Source organism: Rhinichthys klamathensis, unplaced genomic scaffold (genome assembly GCF_029890125.1).
Source record: "Rhinichthys klamathensis goyatoka isolate OS25496 unplaced genomic scaffold, OSU_Roscu_1.1 h1tg000752l_1, whole genome shotgun sequence".
In the NCBI taxonomy this organism is placed as follows: Eukaryota; Metazoa; Chordata; class Actinopteri; order Cypriniformes; family Leuciscidae; genus Rhinichthys; species Rhinichthys klamathensis.
The window spans coordinates 167,501-187,500 of NW_026607159.1; the positions used below are offsets into that span (position 1 = coordinate 167,501).

Genomic DNA, 20,000 nt, shown 5'->3' on the forward strand with positions numbered 1-20,000 from the left:
CTCACTCTCTCACTCACTCTCACACTCTCTCTCACACTCACACTCTCTCTCACACTCACACTCTCTCTCACTCTCTCACTCACTCTCACTCTCACTCTCTCACTCACTCTCACTCTCACTCTCTCACTCACACTCACACTCACACTCACTCTCACTCTCTCACTCACACTCACACTCACACTCACACTCACACTCACTCTCACACTCACACTCACACTCACTCTCACTCTCACACTCTCTCTCACACTCACTCACACTCACACTCACACTCACTCTCACACTCACTCTCACACTCACTCTCACACTCACTCTCACACTCACTCTCACACTCACTCTCACACTCACACTCACTCTCACACTCACTCTCACACTCACTCTCACACTCACTCTCACACTCACACTCTCTCTCACACTCACACTCTCTCTCTCACACTCACACACACACTCTCACTCTCACTCACACTCTCACACACACTCTCACTCACTCTCACTCTCACACTCACACTCTCACTCACTCTCTCACTCTCTCTCTCTCACTCTCACACTCACTCTCACACTCACTCTCACACTCACTCTCACACTCACTCTCACACTCACTCTCACACTCACTCACACTCACTCACACTCACTCACACTCACTCACACTCACTCACACTCACTCACACTCACTCACACTCACTCTCACACTCACTCTCACTCTCACTCACACTCACTCACACTCACTCACACTCACTCACACTCACTCACACTCACTCACACTCACTCACACTCACTCTCACACTCACTCTCACTCTCACTCTCTCACTCACTCTCACACTCACTCTCACACTCACTCTCACACTCACTCACACTCACACTCTCTCACTCACTCTCACACTCACTCTCACACTCACTCACTCACACTCACACTCACTCACACTCACACTCACTCTCACTCACTCTCACTCACACACTCACACACTCACTCTCTCACTCACTCACTCTCTCTCACTCTCACACACTCTCACACTCACTCTCACTCTCTCACTCACTCTCACACTCACACTCACACTCACACTCACTCTCACACTCACTCTCACTCTCACTCTCACTCTCACTCTCACTCTCACACTCACTCTCACTCTCACACTCACACTCACTCTCTCACTCACTCTCACACTCTCACACTCACATTTTCTCTCTAACAATCTCACACTCTCTCACTCACTCTCTCTCTTTTCCTCTCACACTCTCACTCTCATTCTCTCACACACACTCTCTCACTCACTCGGTCTCTCACACACACACACTCTCTTTCTCTCTCTCACACACACTCTTTCTCATCTTCACCTGCAGCGCGTCCAGGAGGTCCCGGTATCTCAGCAGGGCCAGAGGAATCTTCACCTTGTTGTACTCTGAGTCGTTGGCTGACGGCGACACCTGGTAAGATCAAGTTCACACACTGAGGATTCACACTGGTGTTTGTGAGGATTCACACTGGTGTTTGTGCTGAAACGATCATTAGCTCTTACCAGATTGCTGTTGCTGGCGATCAGAAGCACAGACGCACCCAGACCCTGAGCAACCAGAGCTTTCTGACTGAAATCACAGCCTCCACGCATCACGACCACAGCCTGACCCTTCACCGAGCCCGGGGTCACATGACCCGCCGCACACAGCTGAGTGGACGTCAGGTTCACCAGGGGATACCCCACCTACACACACACGCCACAAGCCACACACACACGACACACACACAGAGTTGAGAGAAATCATCAGCTGAAGAACACTTACAGGAGCGTTTGCCTGTGCTTTAAAAACACCATAGAAAAACAACTAGCCGAACTAATATGCTAAAATGCAGATTTATGGAAATCTGCATTTGTTTGTCCATTATTGAAAGGGGGTGACCCGTCAAACCTAAATAATTACAGGCCAATTTCTAATTTGTCTGTTTTGGCCAAAATGCTTGAATCCCTGGTGAGTGATCAGATCAAAGACTTCTTGCATGCACAGGACATTTTATCCCCACCTCAGTCAGGTTTTAGAAAAATGCATAGTACCATCACAGCTGCAATGAAGGTGATAAATGACATCTCTGTTGCTCGTGACAAGAAGCAGCACTGTGCATCACTTTTTATTGATTTGTCAAAAGCTTTTGACACGGTTGATCATGATGTTTTAAAGATTAGGCTTCTTAATTCGGGATTTTCAAAGAAAACTGTCTCTTGGTTCTCAAACTATCTTAGTGACAGAACTCAGTGCATTAAGCATGATGGTGTTCAGTCTGGTATTTTACCAATCCTTAAAGGGGTTCCACAAGGCTCTGTATTAGGCCCTCTTTTATTTACTATTTATATAAATAATCTTAATCGGCATGTGTCTGATGCAAACTTTCATTTTTATGCAGATGACACAGTTATTTACTGCTGTGCTGTGCACCCTCTCTTAAACAAGCCATTGCACATTTACAGAATGCCTTTAATGTGGTCCAAAATACTTTGCAACAGTTGAAACTTGTGCTCAATGCAGACAAAACCAAATGTATGCTTTTCACAGGCCTTCGGAATAGACCACTGAATGTTCCCTCAGTGATTACTCTTGATGGATGTGAAATACAGACTGTTACAACTTATAAGTATCTTGGTATTGTTATTGATGACTGCCTATCATTGAAGCCTCATGTTCACTGTCTAGTGAGAAAGTTGAGGCAAAAATTGGGTTTTTACTTTCGAAATAAGCTGTGCTTTTCTTTTAATGTTAAAAAACGGTTAGTGGCATCCACTTTTTTATCTGTGCTGGATTATGGTGATATATTATATATGCATTCATCTGCTCAATGCCTTCACATGATTGACGCAGCCTATCATGCATCGTTGAGATTTATTACTAATTGTAAAGCTCGCACCCACCACTGTGAGCTGTATTCTCGTGTAGGGTGGTCTGCTTTGGCCACACGGAGGCTTTGTCATTGGTATACATTTATGGCTATTCTTGGTGCACTCCCATCCTATTTATGTTCACTTCTTATGAAAAAAAGTGTTGGTCATTACTCTCTCCGTTCTCAGACTGTTGTCTTGTTTTCTGTCCCACATGTCAGTACTGAGCTGGGTAAAAAGGCCTTTGCTTATTCTGCTCCCTTTACATGGAATTTGCTGCAGAACAACTTAAAACTTAGTAAATTGATTCCTTTGAGTGTTTTTAAGTTAAGAATGAGATGCTTTGAGTTGGACTCCCTCACATGTCAATGTTTTCATTGAGATTTCATTGTAAGTGCATAATTGGATTTCATTTGTGTGTCTTTGTACGTATGTAATGATGTGATGTAACTTTGCTGCCTATCTTGGCCAGGTCTCCCTTGCAAAAGAGATTTTTAATCTCAATGGGTATTTCCTGGTTAAATAAAGGATAAATATATATATATATATATATAAACTTCAAGCATTATTAAAGACAATAAACACTCAGTAATTAAACAAGAACACATAAAAAATTAGCAATCACAAATAGACACAACTGAGAAAAGATACGATTGTAATAAACAGTGTTGTAAGATTTTCAGGTTCAGAAACTGTAATCAAATTTAAAATAACACTGCAGTTTATAAATAAAATATACATTACAAATATAGTTTCAAAAGTCTTGTGTGATTAGTGTTATTATAGAGACGGCAGGATTATGAGCGCTGTCACTATAAGAGCTGCGGGTCCAGTACACTGACACACACCAGGACATAACACGCGCTTGAACGCTTTAAAGTCATATTGAAATGCTCACAAAGGAATCGAAATTTAAATTTAATAACAAGTATCCGATTCCTGACCTCAAGTATTCGATTCCAGAATTGGAATCGATTTACGATTCGCAACCCTACACATAAGGCCCTGTTATTGTAAAAAAAAACCTCATGATTTCAAGTTAATAAGACATGTTTTTTGATTGCTAAAATGTAACCATTAAAACGTAGTTCCGAAAAATTCGGAATGAATCTTTCCCGGCCCGACTCTCTCACCGCTGCTCTCAGGCTGTCGGAGATGTTGCTCCAGGACGAGTTGAACACCAGACAGTATTCTTTGAATGTAGATCCATTAGACGCGCGCAGAATCGCCTCCTGGCTGGCGATCTATGAGAGAAAAACACAAACACTAGCATTATCACTCAAACACTCCCTGTGATTCACTCAAACACTCACTGATTCACTCAAACACTCACTAATTCACTTAAACACTCCCTGTGATTCACTCAAACACTCACTGATTCACTTAAACACTCACTGATTCACTTAAACACTCGCTGTGACTCACTTAAATATTCGCTGTGATTCACTCAAACACTCACTGATTCACTCAAACACTCACTGATTCACTCAAACACTCACTGATTCACTCAAACACTCACTGATTCACTCACTGATTCACTCAAACACTCACTGATTCACTCAAACACTCACTGATTCACTCAAACACTCACTGATTCACTCAAACACTCGCTGTGATTCACTCAAACACTCGCTGATTCACCCAAACACTTGCTGATTCACTCAAACACTCACTGATTCACTCAAACACTCGCTGTGATTCACCCAAACACTCGCTGATTCACTCAAACACTCCCTGTGATTCACTCAAACACTCCCTGTGATTCACTCAAACACTCACTGATTCACTCAAACACTCACTGATTCACTTAAACACTCGCTGTGATTCACTCAAACACTCACTGATTCACTCAAACACTCGCTGTGATTCACTCAAACACTCACTGATTCACTTAAACACTCGCTGATTCACTCAAACACTCGCTGTGATTCACTCAAACACTCGCTGTGATTCACTTAAACACTCACTGATTCATTTAAATATTCGCTGTGATTCACTCAAACACTCACTGATTCACTCAAACACTCAAACACTCACTGATTCACTCAAACACTCGCTATGATTCACTCAAACACTCAAACACTGACTGATTCACTCAAACACTCGCTATGATTCACTCAAACACTCGCTATGATTCACTCAAACACTCGCTGATTCACTCAAACACTCGCTTATTCACCCAAACACTCACTGATTCACTCAAAAACTCGCTTATTCACACAAACACTCGCTGGTTCACTCAAACACTCGCTGATTCACTCAAACACTCACTGATTCACTCAAACACTCGCTTATTCACACAAACACTCGCTGGTTCACTCAAACACTCGCTGATTCACTCAAACACTCGCTGATTCACTCAAACACTCGCTGATTCACTCAAACACTCGCTTATTCACCCAAACACTCACTGATTCACCCAAACACTCACTGATTCACCCAAACACTCGCTGATTCACTTAAACACTGGTTGATTCACCTTAACACACTTGATTCATTCAAACACTCACTGATTCACTTAAACACTCACTGATTCACTCAAACACTCGCTGATTCACTCAAACACTCGCTGGTTCACTCAAACACTCACTGATTCACTCAAACACTCGCTGGTTCACTCAAACACTCGCTGGTTCACTCAAACACTCGCTGGTTCACTCAAACACTCACTGATTCACTCAAACACTCGCTTATTCACCCAAACACTCACTGATTCACCCAAACACTCACTGATTCACCCAAACACTCGCTGATTCACTTAAACACTGGTTGATTCACCTTAACACACTTGATTCACTCAAACACTCACTGATTCACTTAAACACTCACTGATTCACTCAAACACTCGCTTATTCACACAAACACTCGCTGGTTCACTCAAACACTCGCTGATTCACTTAAACACTCGCTGTGATTCACTCAAACACTCACTGATTCACTCAAACACTCGCTGATTCACTCAAACACTCACTGATTCACTCAAACACTCACTGATTCACTCAAACACTCGCTTATTCACACAAACACTCGCTGGTTCACTCAAACACTCACTGATTCACTGAAACAAACACTCACTGATTCACTGAAACAAACACTCACTGATTCACTCAAACACTCACTGATTCACTGAAACAAACACTCACTGATTCACTCAAACACTCGTTGATTCACCCAAACACTCGCTGATTCACCCAAACACACCTGATTCACTCAAACTAGTGATGTAGTACTCGAGTCCGGTCTCGAGACCGATTTCTGCTTTCTCAGACTCGTCTCGGACTCGACCCTTCAAAGACTCGGTCTTGACTCGGACTCGGCATAGGCGGTCTCGTCCCCATCACTAGTTAAGACTGCTCCTCTAAACAATTCCCAACCTAGCTTAGTCTGTAGGCCTAACTGTTGATTATTAACTGGGGTGATATTAAATCATGAATATCAAAACTGACATGTCGAGACAAAATCTCGACTCGGACTTGCTTCCGCAAAGACTCGGTCTTGACTTGGACTCGACTGTATTTGAAAACCAACGGACTCAGTCTCGACTCGGACTCGACCCTTCAAAGACTCGGTCTTGACTCGGACTCGGCATAGGCGGTCTCGTCCCCATCACTAACTCAAACACTCGTTGATTCACTCAAACACTCGTTGATTCACTCAAAGACTCGCTAATTCACTCAAACATTCGCTAATTCACCCAAACACTCGTTGATTCACTCAAACACTCGCTGATTCACTCAAACACTCGCTAATTCACTCAAACACTCGCTGATTCACTCAAACACTCGCTGCTGATTCACTCAAACACTCGCTGCTAATTCACTCAAACACTCGCTGCTAATTCACTCAAACACTCGCTGCTAATTCACTCAAACACTCGCTGATTCACTCAAACACTCGCTGATTCACTCAAACACTCGCTGATTCAATCAAACACTCGCTGATTCACTCAAACACTCGCTGATTCACTCAAACACTCGCTAACTCACTCAAACACTCGTTGATTCACTCAAACACTCGTTGATTCACTCAAACACTCGCTGATTCACCCAAACATTCGCTAATTCACTCAAAGACTCGCTGATTCACTCAAACACTCGCTAATTCACCCAAACATTCGCTAATTCACTCAAAGACTCGCTGATTCACTCAAACACTCGCTAATTCACCCAAACATTCGCTAATTCACTCAAACACTCGCTGATTCACTCAAACACTCGCTAACTCACTCAAACACTCGTTGATTCACTCAAACACTCGTTGATTCACTCAAACACTCGCTGATTCACTCAAACATTCGCTAATTCACTCAAAGACTCGCTGATTCACTCATTAATGGCGCTTCAGGCTTTCAGATTCATTTTCTGCGCTTACCTGAGAGCAAAACAACACCAGGAGGAGGAATATCGACTCCTTCACTGCCATCGCTGTCATATCCACCTCAAAGCTCGTCAGAAAGCGAGTTCAGAGGAGTTTCTGCACTCGTATTTTTTTGAAAATCGCTTTTAAAATCGCAAACTCACTATCTAAGTCTAGCTTCTGTCATGTTTACAGTCACTGTGAGCTACTTTCACTTCCTCTTCCGCATTCGGTCGCTCGATCACCTGACTGTGACGCGTCACGCTAAAGGTCAACCAATCAAGAATAGAAATAAAAGCTAACTTTTTGCAGTGTATCCTCTATTTTCATCATACGTACTTAATACATTTTGTTCTCAAAGTGTTTCCCCGCAGACTGATGCACTGAGTACTTTTGAGCTGGAGTTGAGTTGAGCTTTTTTTAGCTGTAACTCTATTATATTTGTCTGTATTAATCTTACACCAGCATTTTTATATGGAATAAAAAAACAAGCAAAATAATACTGCTAATAATAATAATAAAACTTAAAAACATATAAGAACAAAACGTGTTATGCTAAATATATATATATATATATTATTCATATTAATAAACAAGAGCTGAAAGTACTAAAGATAAGATCAGTACATTATTCATAAGCAAGGTCTGGAAATCTCAGAATCTGAAGAACCGGAGCAAAGACGTCTGGCTCGTGAGGAATGAAGAAGTGTGTGTGTGTGTGTGTGTGTGTGTGATTATAACGCGATGATGAAGTGCGACTGATGAGATCTCAGATGCTAAGTCTTACAAGGTTGTAATTTTATTCAGGCATCAGAATGAAATTGAACACGATTTGTACAAAAATACTTTCCTGTCAACGCGTCCCGTAAGAGCATTGCACAAATATTACAGTGAGATGCACATTTCAAGTTTACAGCACATTTAAAAGATAAAAACAAAAACAATAAAGAATATTCCATGAGCCAGGGAACATCGGAAGGGTACAACGTAACAAAAGGCAGTTCTTGCAGACCTAATAACAGCGTGTGTGTGTGTGTGCTCTTGTTTTTATGTGTGTGTGTGTGTGTGCGTGCGTGAGTGTGTGTGCGTGCGTGTGTGTCCGTGTGTGTGTGTGTGTGTGTGTGTGCTCTTGTTTTTATGTGTGTGTGTGTGTGTGTGTGTGTGTGCGTGTGTGTGTGTGTGTCCGTGTGCGTGTGTGTGTGGCCCAGCCACCGTTTAACCATGACATAGATCCAGATTCATGGGAAGTGTAATCAGACTCTGGATCCTCACACACACTCTCCACCGTTGCAGGTCTTTTGTACAGAACATCATCGAAGCAGTGAAAGAGTAGCAGTGCTTTATTACAAACATATCTACAGCCGTCCGGCGCCAGTGTCTTCAGATGGACCTCAGCGCCTGCAACACACACACACACACACACACACACACACACACACACACACACACACACACACACACACACACACACGTGTTACTGCAGGAGTCTGAGTAAATGCACGTAACAGTAACTCATCAAGCAGTGATATATACTTATATACTTTATAAGCATAGTTCACCCAAAGATAAAAATGCTGTCACTTATTAAAACCTGTAAGACTTTCGTTCGAAACAAAATATATTTCTGACGATATCTGAGAGCTTTCTGTCCCTCTTTTGACGGTCTATGCAACTCATAAAGAGATCGTACAACTAATCCAGATGGACTGAGTGGTTTTGTCCAAGTTTTCTGGCTTTATATATCATGAACAGATTTAATTTAGTCTTTTATTCAGTTTAAAGGGGTCATATAATGGTTGATTGTGCTGAAATGTGTGTTGGCAGTGCCTGTACACAACCATCATATAATGATAAAAATCCATCCAGTGGTTTTGTTTTAATCTCCTTATATGTTTTCCCCTGCCTCAGACCGAGCCGTTCCACCGTGTGACGTCACATGATCAGACGTCACCGCCCACGAGTGTTGATTGACAGCAGTGTTTCCACACAGACCTGCCCTGAGCGAGCTGTCATCCTCGTCCGCTAGTGTTGATACGCTGGAGCAGAATGGCGGCTAAGCGACTGTGGTGTTCTGTTCTTGGGTGTAATAACGAACACAGTCATTCTGATGTTCCTGAATCCGAACCGCTGAAGACGCAGTGGCTGAGTTTGTTTTCGAAGGGAATATTCCACACGAGCAACGTCAATGCTCTCATGTGTGCGCGAATCATTTCACACCAGACTGCGTTATAAACGAGGGTCAGTGTAAAGCTGGATTTGCTAAGAAGCTTTGCTAAAAAGGATCGGTACCAGATATTCGTGTTCCTGCTGAACCTCCAGAAGAACTGAAGTGAGTGTAACGTTTTATTAAACTTTATATTAATATATTAATCTTTGCAAATCGCTTCACAATGAATGCGTCTAAGGTTTACACTCACTCAGGGTACATTACGGCATGTTTTCTATGTATAACGTTCTCAATATAATTCATAATTCCACGTTTATACTGAACAACGCGTTATGGTTATTGTGTTATTGTGTTACAAACGGTGTATGCACAGAACAGAGGGGCGGAGTCAGCAAAGCTCATGATCATTTAAAGGCATATGCACTGAAACGGCGTGCTGAAAACAGAGCTGTTTTTGACCAGGTAAAATAAGTGTTTTCTTACAATACTAATGAGAATTTTTAATTTAAGTATCAAATAGTTTCTCTCGCAATTCTACGTTTATATTTACAAGTCAGATTTAAAAAAGTCAGTTTTCTTTTTTATTTTGTTATTCTGTGAAAAAGGGAAAAAATCAGAAACAAAAGTAATTGAGATGTAAACGCAGGATTGCGAGTGTAAAGTCCGAATCGCAAAGATAAACGTTCGGAATAGCGAGAGAGAAAAGCTATTTCCTTTTTATTTTGTTATTCTGTAGTGAAAAAATAAATAAAATAATCACAATTACCTTTTAATTTTCATATTCCATGGTGGAAAAAAGCAACCTAAAAACAGAAAGAAAGAAAAAAAATTGAATTGTGAGATTAAAAATCAGAATTGTGAAATATAAACTGGCAATTCCTTTAAAAAAAAGTCTCAATTGTGAGAATTAAACTTGGAATTGCGAGAAATTGTATCAATTTATTACATTTTTATTGAGTGTCATAAACAGGTGAGATGATTATATGCGAGCAGAAGCGGTTATCGTTATTATAGAGCGGTTAGCGGAGTCACCTGACTAGCCCTGAGCCGCCTCCGCCGAGCCGTTCCCGTAGCCGCCTTTAGACTTCATCTGCGCCTGGACCGAGTTCACCTGCACACACACACACACACACATTTGTTAGGCAAATGTCCTCAGAGAGTGTGTGAAGTGATTGAGCTCATACACATGTAAATATGAAGCCGATGGAAAACACGTCCGGCCACAAAAGACAGAAATTAGAGTTCATAATAAGCATTTTGATGTTTAATAAGTATACAATAATATTTTGCATAGATAATGAAGGATTTTTACAATTATTTTTGCAATGTGTGTGTGTGTGTTGGATAGGTTTAGGGGTAGTGTGTGTGTGTGTGTGTGTGTGTGTGTGTGTGTGTGTGTGTGAGAGAGACTCACAGCCGGCTGACCCATTTCTCCAGAGCCCACGTGTGTCATATGAACGAAGTTGGTGGGTTCTCCGATCATGGTGCGATCTATCCTCCGCCTCCGCTTCTGGACACACACACACACACACACACACACACACACATCAGGAAGAACAGTGAGCGAGACACACGTAGAGTTGAGCGTCTGACGGGTTCGTCTGGATCTGAGTCTCCACACACACACTCGTCACGCCGAACCCTCGACCCTCAGCAGCACCAGCGTGTGCTTAACGTGTGTTTGGCGTGTGTGTGTGTGTTTAGCGTGTGTGTGTGTTTAGAGTGTGTGTGTGTGTGTGTGTGTGTGTTTAGCGTGTGTGTGTTTAGCGTGTGTCTGTGTGTGTGTGTTTAGCGTGTGTGTGTGTGTTTAGCGTGTGTGTGTGTGTGTGTTTAGCGTGTGTGTGTTTAGCGTGTGTCTGTGTGTGTGTGTTTAGCGTGTGCGTGTGTTTAGCGTGTGTGTGTGTGTTTAGCGTGTGTGTGTGTGTGTGTTTAGCGTGTGTGTGTGTGTGTGTGTGTGAGACTCACGGGTTGCGGCTGCTCAGCGACGCAGCAACTGAAACACACCCAGAACTCTGTCATTCTGCAGCGACTTCCTCCGTCTGCTTTCTTTCTCTCTTCCTGTGTGTCTTACACTGTTGTGCTCTCACACACACACACTCACACACACACACACACACACACACACTCTCTCTCTCTCTTTCACTCTCTCTCTCTCACACACACTGTGTTCTCTCTCTCGTCTGCCGGAAACTGTTTCAGCGTCTGAACGAGAACATGTGAGGCGTCGCTGACGGGGGATCCTCCTGAAAAATCAAGGACATCAGCATCAACACTGACACACACACACACACACACTCACTTACACACACACACACACACGTCTGGTGTACTATCTTTGTGAGGACTCTGGTTTTTATACTGTACAAACTGTATATTCTGTCCCCTTACACTAACCCGACCCATCACACACACACACACACACACTAACCCGACCCCTAAACCTGCCCATCACAGGAAACATTCTGCATTTTTACATTTTCAAAAAATAATAATTCTGTATGATTTATAAGCGTGTTTACCCATGAGGACCTCAATTTAGGCCCACAGTGACACGAGTCCCCATGAGTCTGTGTGCATTCAGGTTCAAGTCCCCACCGGGATAGAAAAACATGTACACACACACACACTTACACTCACTTACACACACACACACACACACACACACACACACACTTAGACTCTTCACACTTACACTTACACTCAGACACACACACACTCTCACACACACACACACACACACACACACACACACACACACACACACAAGTCGTCGCCTTCATTATGAGTTTCACAGCAGCTTTACAGTGATAACAGGAGATTACAGTAACAGAGATTGTTTAGGCTTTACAGCAGATCTAGAATAAAGTTATTGTCCAGATACACAGCTACAGCTCTCACACACACACACACACACTTACACTCACACGTTCTCTGTCTCATAAATAAGTGTATTTGTACTGCTGAAAAAGCAGTAAAACGGTGTAATATTACTCCAGTGTAAATCAGCTGTTTTCTATGTGAATATACAGTAAAGTGTAATTTATTCCTGTGATCAAAGCTGTATTTTCAGCATCATTACTCCAGTCTTCAGTGTCACATGATCCTTCAGAAATCACTCTAATATGAGGATCTGATGATCAAGAAACATTTATGATTATTATCAGTGTTAAAAACAGTTCATGTGTTTGTGGAAACTGTGATATATTTAATTTCTCAAGATTCTTTGCTGAACAGAAAGATAAAAAACAGCATTTATTTGAAATAGAATATTTTGTAACTTTATAAATTATCAATTTAATGCGTCCTTAATCAATAAAAATATACATTTCTTTAATTTTACTGACTTCAATGGTAATATATCACAGTTTCCACAAACATCTGAACTGTTTCCCACATTGATAATAATCATAAATGTTTCTTGAGCATCAGATCCTCATATTAGAGTGATTTCTGAAGGGTCATGTGACACTGAAGATCACAGGAATAAATTACACTTTACTGTATATTCACCCACAAAACCATCAAACTTCAGATTATAATCGATTTCTTTATTATCAGATCAAATCTGAGACTCACGCGACAGAATCTTATTTGATGGTAGAATATAATACAACGGTCTAGAGTTCTTACACATGTCAAAAGCTGTTAGATATTAAATAAATCATTTCTATGCATCTAATATGAACAAATACAGACGCGCAGCAGGAAACCTCAGCCACAAACTAGCATGCTAACAATCAAACAAGTTCTCGTTCAGCAGTTTAAGGAACAACATAAATGTGAGTTGAAAAGACCAGCTTTAATTAAATAGCTCGCGCAAATAAAAGTACTTTTAATCAGAAATGGTTAAATAAAACGGGAAGATGTGATGTCTTACCTCGAGCACTTCCTGAAAGTGTCTGTCAGAGAGCTGACGCTAACTCCGCCCACTTCCGCCGCGCACCGCACAATGAATCATGGGACATGTAGTTTAGTGTGTTGGTAGCGCCGCATTAACCTCAAATATTGTTTAACGTCATTTTAATTTTAATGAACAAAAACAAGACAAACCGCCAGGGTTTACATGAACACGAGAGGAAAGTGTACCCGATGAAAACGCGCTGTTTCTCCGCCAGGGGGCGCCGCGTATATAAAGTGTCCTCGGGAACTACAAAACATAAACTTATTTACAGGATATATAAAATATGCGCTTTCTGTTTTTAAGAACTTGTTTAATCAATTAGGAAAATAAACTAAAATGAGCCTGGATATCATACGAATTTATATTTTAAACATTTTTAAAGCTTAATTTTGAGGCGCATGGCAGTTACATATTTGAAGTGTTTGTTTTGTGAAGATTTGTGTGGAATGTGGATCCAACTGAATCCATGTAAGGAATAAGCGGATCATCAGCCATGGAAAATTAGCAGAAGGAAAACTACATTAATCTATGAATAATTAGAAAAAAAGCTATATTTTATTGTGTGATTTTTGTTCATGTAATAAACTTAAGGGTAATACTTTACAATAACGTCCCATTTGTTACCGCGCATCAACTAATATTAACTAACAATGAGCAATACATTTGTCACAGTTATTATTAATATTTGCTAACGTTATTTAATAAAAACACTGTTTCGTGTTAGTTAAAGGTCCATTAAATAATGTTAACAGATACAACTTTTACTTTATTTTTAAGTGGTCAAAAGAAAAACAAATATTCATACATTTTGAAATATCAGCTTTTTTTTAGCCATATATTTAAAAATTCCATTCTCGGATTGCAAAGGAAAATTAGGAAGCACAAAAATATCCTGTGCCACCCACGCTGGGCGGGGCTTAAGCGGAGAAGGATCCGGCTCTCTGATTGGCCAGGGTGTGGCTTCCGCTGGGCTGCTGGGTTTATATAGCCAATCAGCGCGCAGCAGAGGGTAGTGTCTGAGCTGTCGCGAGCGCTCGAGTGTCTCTCTGTGGAAGATCGCGAAGAAGCGCCATCGTCCAGCTTTCACTCAGCGTCATGGAGGACTCAAGTAGTTGACATTTCCTTTAACCTTCTCTTTTCACGCTTTCCTTCGTACGGTCATCGGTCCGTAATCGGTGTAATCCACGACTTTCTCTTGCGTCTCTCTCGGTTTGAGGATGAAGCTCATCATCGGCATCGGAGGGTGAGTGAGTGAGCGAGCGCGTGCTCGATGCAGACCGCGTGGTGCGCGCGACCTCTCGTTATTTTTGGGAAACAAATCTCCATAGCAACCGCGTTTCCCGCCAGACAGCTGCGAAATGTCTGAAATACGTTACAAAGATTCTGAGGCGTTATTAATTCATTAATTCACACAACTAAAATCAGTGTCATGAAGTAATAACGCTTCAGCATTTTTGAAACGTCTTTTTGATTACAGTCACAGCAACAACAACAAAATAGCATCTATGGAAAATTACAGATTACTTCGGAAAAATAATGTAACGGTTACTTTAGTTGACTCTTATTAATGTGTTGTGTTTTTAATGCCTGTGAGTTATAATGTTTTATGGTTCTTTTTACACATCTGTCTGAAAGACTAACTTCAGGTGAAAATGAGCCATTTGTGTAATCTTGTATAGTAATAATAATAAACTTTGTTTTATTTAGCGCCTTTAAAGCAGCTTCTCAAGGCACTTTATATTATAAAATTTCAGAAAAAAATACAAACAAATTATTTTAATAACCAAGTAAAATCTAACCTAAAACAATGAGTAAAGAGAATAATGCACAGTAAAGGCGTGGTGGTTTGGTCCTGAATGATTGACACATTCATATATAATAACATGTTCATAAAACATAATGTGCTGTGTGTTTCAGGGTCACTAACGGCGGTAAGACCACGCTGACGGACGGCCTGATCAAGAGTTTGCCGAACTGCTGTGTGGTTCACCAGGACGACTTCTTCAAGGTCAGTGTGAACAGACACGGCTTCACTTCAGCTCCAGGGCTGGGCAGCGACGACAGCTTCGTTACCTTCAATTTACACTTCTATTGGCTTCGATACGCGTTTTAAACTTTTTAATGTCGTAATTGACTCCCGCTTCGTTTTTTGAGATATATGTAATAATACATATATGTATCAAAACGCTCCTCTAGAGTTATTTTTAGAGTTTATGGACAGTGAATGGCTTTAAATGTGGCGTTACGTGACATTATTGTTCTCTCGCCGTTTCATCAGGGTTCGTACGAGGTGCTTAAAGTTCTTGAGTTTGACTTTTTGACATGAAGTCCTGGAAAAACTCTTAAAAACAGACATATTTACAAAGAGGACCTTGAAAAGTGTTTCACTCGTATATGAAATTTAATTATTTTGAAAACACACAAATACAATCTTTTCATCCCAAATGAACACCGTGTGATAAACCCCCAACAGACTTTGGATATTACGTACACCAAAATTATAATATGAAATATTATTTACGTAAGGGTTAATGCCCTCCGAGGTGTCCATTGTCAGGTTTTAATGGACTTATACCATGGTCACTTGCCAAATAAAACATTTTTAAAACATTAGTTTATATTTTAATTAGGCTAAATCTAGTTTTTACAAATAATAACTTGCCTGCCTCAGCTTGTAGAACCCTTCAGGTTCAAAAATGCTTAAATAAAAATAAATAAAAATTAGTTCTTCGCTCCAGTGATTTGCGCTTATAGAGGGCAATAAATTAATCAGATCAATCTCCGGTTTTTTTACATTTTTTCTTTCTTCAGCAGCATCCCAGTCGTCAAAGTAGTCATATTCTCCATAAATGTTAAAAGAAATAACGAAGTTGCTCATTGTTGTATTAGTAGGCTATGTAATATCCAACTAACGTTAGATGTTTGTTTTGATCGAGCAAATTGTTAACAGATACTCTGACTGCCTGTTGCTATGGTTACTCACAGCTGTTGTAGGCAGCGCATTTATTTATTAATTTCGAACGGTAAACAGGCTGTTTCACCAGAACTACTTTACTAGGTGTCCTCCATCACTTTTTAACGGACATCCTGCAGCCAATCGGAATCGAGTATTCACCCAGACCATGGTATAATGAACAATAATAGCCTTAATAAACGTTGTATTTAATATATTATTGAATACGTTGTATTTTGAATGCCTTATATCTGTAATTTGAGTTTTAAAAAAATCCATAAATCCTTAAATATTGTTTGATAAGTGCGATCTCGGATTATAGTCCTGGAATTTTAGTGTCTGTACGAACCGTTATTGATGTCTTTCCGCGGTTAAACTCTGATTTCAGGAAGTTGTTCTGAATCTTCCAACATTCCTTCTGATGTTCATCGTGTTTATTCGCTGCCAGTAGTAAAGAGGAAGAGATGATCGCTTCAACATTACAGAGACACAAACACACATTTACTGACTGAACTTCATCATGAAACTGAAAGCTGAGACTTTCTTTCATATCAAAACGATGGACGTTTATTGCGATTATGGGACGCCCGGCGCTACAGATCTGGCGTTAGAAGCGCGCGGCTCGTCTGTCGACCCGGCCCTGGTCAGCTGACCCGCATTAGCGCTGGTGATGATCACATCCACACGAGTGCGTCTCATTGGTGTGTTTCAGCCCCAGGATGAGATTGAAGTCGATGACGATGGCTTTAAGCAGTACGATGGTAAGCCAAGGGCTTGTGCGTGTGGTTCTGCATGTTCATGTTGAGCGATGCGTGTGCGGCGCGCTCACGCGTGTGTGTGTGTGTGTGTGCGCAGTCATCAGCGCTCTGGACATGGACGCCATGATGAGCACCATCACTGCATGGCAGCAGAACCCGGTGAAGTTCGAGAGATCTCACGGTGTGAACAACAGCCTGGACTCCGAGATCCTGCCGCGCTCCCGAGGAGACGTGCACATCCTGATCGTGGAGGGTTTCCTGCTCTACACCTACGGGTGAGCGCCACACACACACACACACACCTGAACACACCAAACACACTACGCTTGCACTGAACGCCTCTCTCTCCCGCAGACCTTTGATCGATGTGTTCGACCAACGATACTTTATTTCCATTCCATACGAAGAATGCAAAAAGAGGAGGAGGTGAGTGTCATCTGATCTCAGTGTGTGTGAGTGTGTGTGTGTGTGTGTGAGTGTGTGTGTGAGTGTGTGTGTGTGAGTGTGTGTGTGAGTGTGAGTGTGTGTGTGAGTGTGTGTGTGTGAGTGTGTGTGTGTGTGTGTGTGTGTCACACCGGCTGTGTTTAGAGCACTCCATACACACATGATCTCACTGTGTGTGTGTGTCACACCGGCTGTGTTTAGAGCACTCCATACACACATGATCTCACCGTGTGTGTGTGTGTGTGTGTGTGTGTGTGGCAGCTCAAGGAACTACGCCGTGCCGGACCCCCCCGGGCTCTTCGACGGACACGTCTGGCCCATGTATGTCAAACATACTAAGATCATGGAAGACTCAGGAGTCGATGTTGGTAAGTGTCGGACTCTGAATATTTTGGTGTATTGCTTGACTGGATGCGCTCCGTTGAGGAGGATGATAAAGACGTGCACATAAAACACGCTTACGACAAATAATTACGACATAAAAAGCCAAAGTTGGCATATACTGAGTCAAAATTATTACAAAAAAGTTGATGTAACTTGTTTATGATGACGCTCGACACACACTCGTTCATGATGGACTCGTTTAAGTGTTTTATGTGATATTCCAGTTAAAGTGACGTGTCGGATGGGGATCCTCACTAACGGAGCGTTTATTAGATGTGTGTGTGTGTGTGTGTGTGTGTGTTTCAGTGCAACTTGATGGAACCATGTCGAAGGAGCGGCTTTATAACCTCGTGTGCGGGAACATCCTGAACCGCATCCAGAAGGACCTGCCCTGAACCAGGTATAGTTCTGTCCCCTGATCGCGTGTGTGTGTGTGTGTTTCTGTCCCCTGATCGCGTGTGTGTGTGTGTGTTTCTGTCCCCTGATCGCGTGTGTGTGTTTCTGTCCCCTGATCGCGTGTGTGTGTGTGTGTGTTTCTGTCCCCTGATCGTGTGTGTGTGTGTGTGTTTCTGTCCCCTGATCGCGTGTGTGTGTGTGTGTTTCTGTCCCCTGATCGCGTGTGTGTGTGTGTGTTTCTGTCCCCTGATCGCGTGTGTGTGTGTGTGTGTTTCTGTCCCCTGATCGCGTGCGTGTGTGTGTGTTTCTGTCCCCTGATCGCGTGTGTGTGTGTGTGTGTTTCTGTCCCCTGATCGCGTGTGTGTGTGTGTGTGTTTCTGTCCCCTGATCGCGTGTGTGTGTGTGTGTGTTTCTGTCCCCTGATCGCGTGTGTGTGTTTCTGTCCCCTGATCGCGTGTGTGTGTGTGTGTGTTTCTGTCCCCTGATCGTGTGTGTGTGTGTGTGTTTCTGTCCCCTGATCGCGTGTGTGTGTGTGTGTTTCTGTCCCCTGATCGCGTGTGTGTGTGTGTGTTTCTGTCCCCTGATCGCGTGTGTGTGTGTGTGTGTTTCTGTCCCCTGATCGCGTGCGTGTGTGTGTGTTTCTGTCCCCTGATCGCGTGTGTGTGTGTGTGTGTTTCTGTCCCCTGATCGCGTGTGTGTGTGTGTGTGTGTTTCTGTCCCCTGATCGCGTGCGTGTGTGTGTGTTTCTGTCCCCTGATCGCGTGTGTGTGTGTGTGTGTTTCTGTCCCCTGATCGCGTGTGTGTGTGTGTGTTTCTGTCCCCTGATCGCGTGCGTGTGTGTGTGTGTGTGTGTGTTTCTGTCCCCTGATCGCGTGTGTGTGTGTGTGTGTTTCTGTCCCCTGATCGCGTGTGTGTGTGTGTGTGTGTTTCTGTCCCCTGATCGCGTGCGTGTGTGTGTGTGTGTGTGTTTCTGTCCCCTGATCGCGTGTGTGTGTGTGCGTGTTTCTGTCCCCTGATCGCGTGTGTGTGTGTGTGTTTCTGTCCCCTGATCGCGTGTGTGTGTGTGTGTGTTTCTGTCCCCTGATCGCGTGTGTGTGTGTGTGTGTGTTTCTGTCCCCTGATCGCGTGTGTGTGTGTGTGTGTTTCTGTCCCCTGATCGCGTGCGTGTGTGTGTGTGTGTGTGTGTTTCTGTCCCCTGATCGCGTGTGTGTGTGTGCGTGTTTCTGTCCCCTGATCGCGTGTGTGTGTGTGTGTTTCTGTCCCCTGATCGCGTGTGTGTGTGTGTGTGTTTCTGTCCCCTGATCGCGTGTGTGTGTGTGTGTGTTTCTGTCCCCTGATCGCGTGTGTGTGTGTGTGTGTTTCTGTCCCCTGATCGCGTGCGTGTGTGTGTGTGTGTGTTTCTGTCCCCTGATCGCGTGCGTGTGTGTGTGTGTGTGTGTTTCTGTCCCCTGATCGCGTGTGTGTGTGTGTGTGTTTCTGTCCCCTGATCGCGTGTGTGTGTGTGTGTGTTTCTGTCCCCTGATCGCGTGTGTGTTTCTGTCCCCTGATCGCGTGTGTGTGTGTGTGTGTTTGTGTCCCCTGATCGCGTGTGTGTGTGTGTGTGTTTCTGTCCCCTGATCGCGTGTGTGTGTGTGTGTGTTTCTGTCCCCTGATCGCGTGTGTGTGTGTGTGTGTTTCTGTCCCCTGATCGCGTGCGTGTGTGTGTGTGTGTGTGTGTGTTTCTGTCCCCTGATCGCGTGTGTGTGTGTGCGTGTTTCTGTCCCCTGATCGCGTGTGTGTGTGT

General features: G+C 42.8%; 2 protein-coding genes and 1 long non-coding RNA gene across 4 annotated transcripts in view; 1 reads left to right on the forward strand and 2 right to left on the reverse strand.

Annotated features, from left to right (window-relative positions):
- Positions 1-7,433, reverse strand: part of zgc:123258 (uncharacterized protein LOC641502 homolog) — a 56,406-nt gene extending 48,973 nt beyond the window's left edge. The window contains exons 1-4 of the mRNA XM_056242787.1: positions 7,230-7,433; positions 3,992-4,102; positions 1,512-1,694; positions 1,330-1,419 (exon numbers count right to left, since the gene is read on the reverse strand). Coding sequence (XP_056098762.1) covers positions 1,330-1,419; positions 1,512-1,694; positions 3,992-4,102; positions 7,230-7,289 — 444 coding nt within the window. The 5' untranslated portion in view covers positions 7,290-7,433. The remainder of the gene's footprint in view (positions 1-1,329; positions 1,420-1,511; positions 1,695-3,991; positions 4,103-7,229) is intronic.
- Positions 7,434-11,518: 4,085 nt separating this feature from the next.
- On the reverse strand, positions 11,519-14,040 carry LOC130077523 (uncharacterized). Its single transcript, XR_008805778.1, has 2 exons — positions 13,259-14,040; positions 11,519-11,624 (listed from the first exon to the last, which is right to left on the reverse strand). It is a non-coding gene; the product is annotated as an uncharacterized LOC130077523 (long non-coding RNA).
- A 253-nt stretch (positions 14,041-14,293) lies between these two features.
- Positions 14,294-20,000, forward strand: part of mibp2 (muscle-specific beta 1 integrin binding protein 2) — a 7,714-nt gene continuing 2,007 nt past the window's right edge. The window contains exons 1-7 of one of the 2 annotated variants that reach the window (XM_056242789.1): positions 14,294-14,525; positions 15,200-15,290; positions 16,948-16,996; positions 17,091-17,268; positions 17,348-17,419; positions 17,699-17,805; positions 18,128-18,221. In XM_056242789.1, coding sequence (XP_056098764.1) covers positions 14,500-14,525; positions 15,200-15,290; positions 16,948-16,996; positions 17,091-17,268; positions 17,348-17,419; positions 17,699-17,805; positions 18,128-18,216 — 612 coding nt within the window. In that variant the 5' untranslated portion in view covers positions 14,294-14,499 and the 3' untranslated portion in view covers positions 18,217-18,221. Of the gene's footprint in view, positions 14,526-15,199; positions 15,291-16,947; positions 16,997-17,090; positions 17,269-17,347; positions 17,420-17,698; positions 17,806-18,127; positions 18,222-20,000 lie in introns of those variants that run through there. The other variant, XM_056242790.1, reaches the window with a different exon arrangement.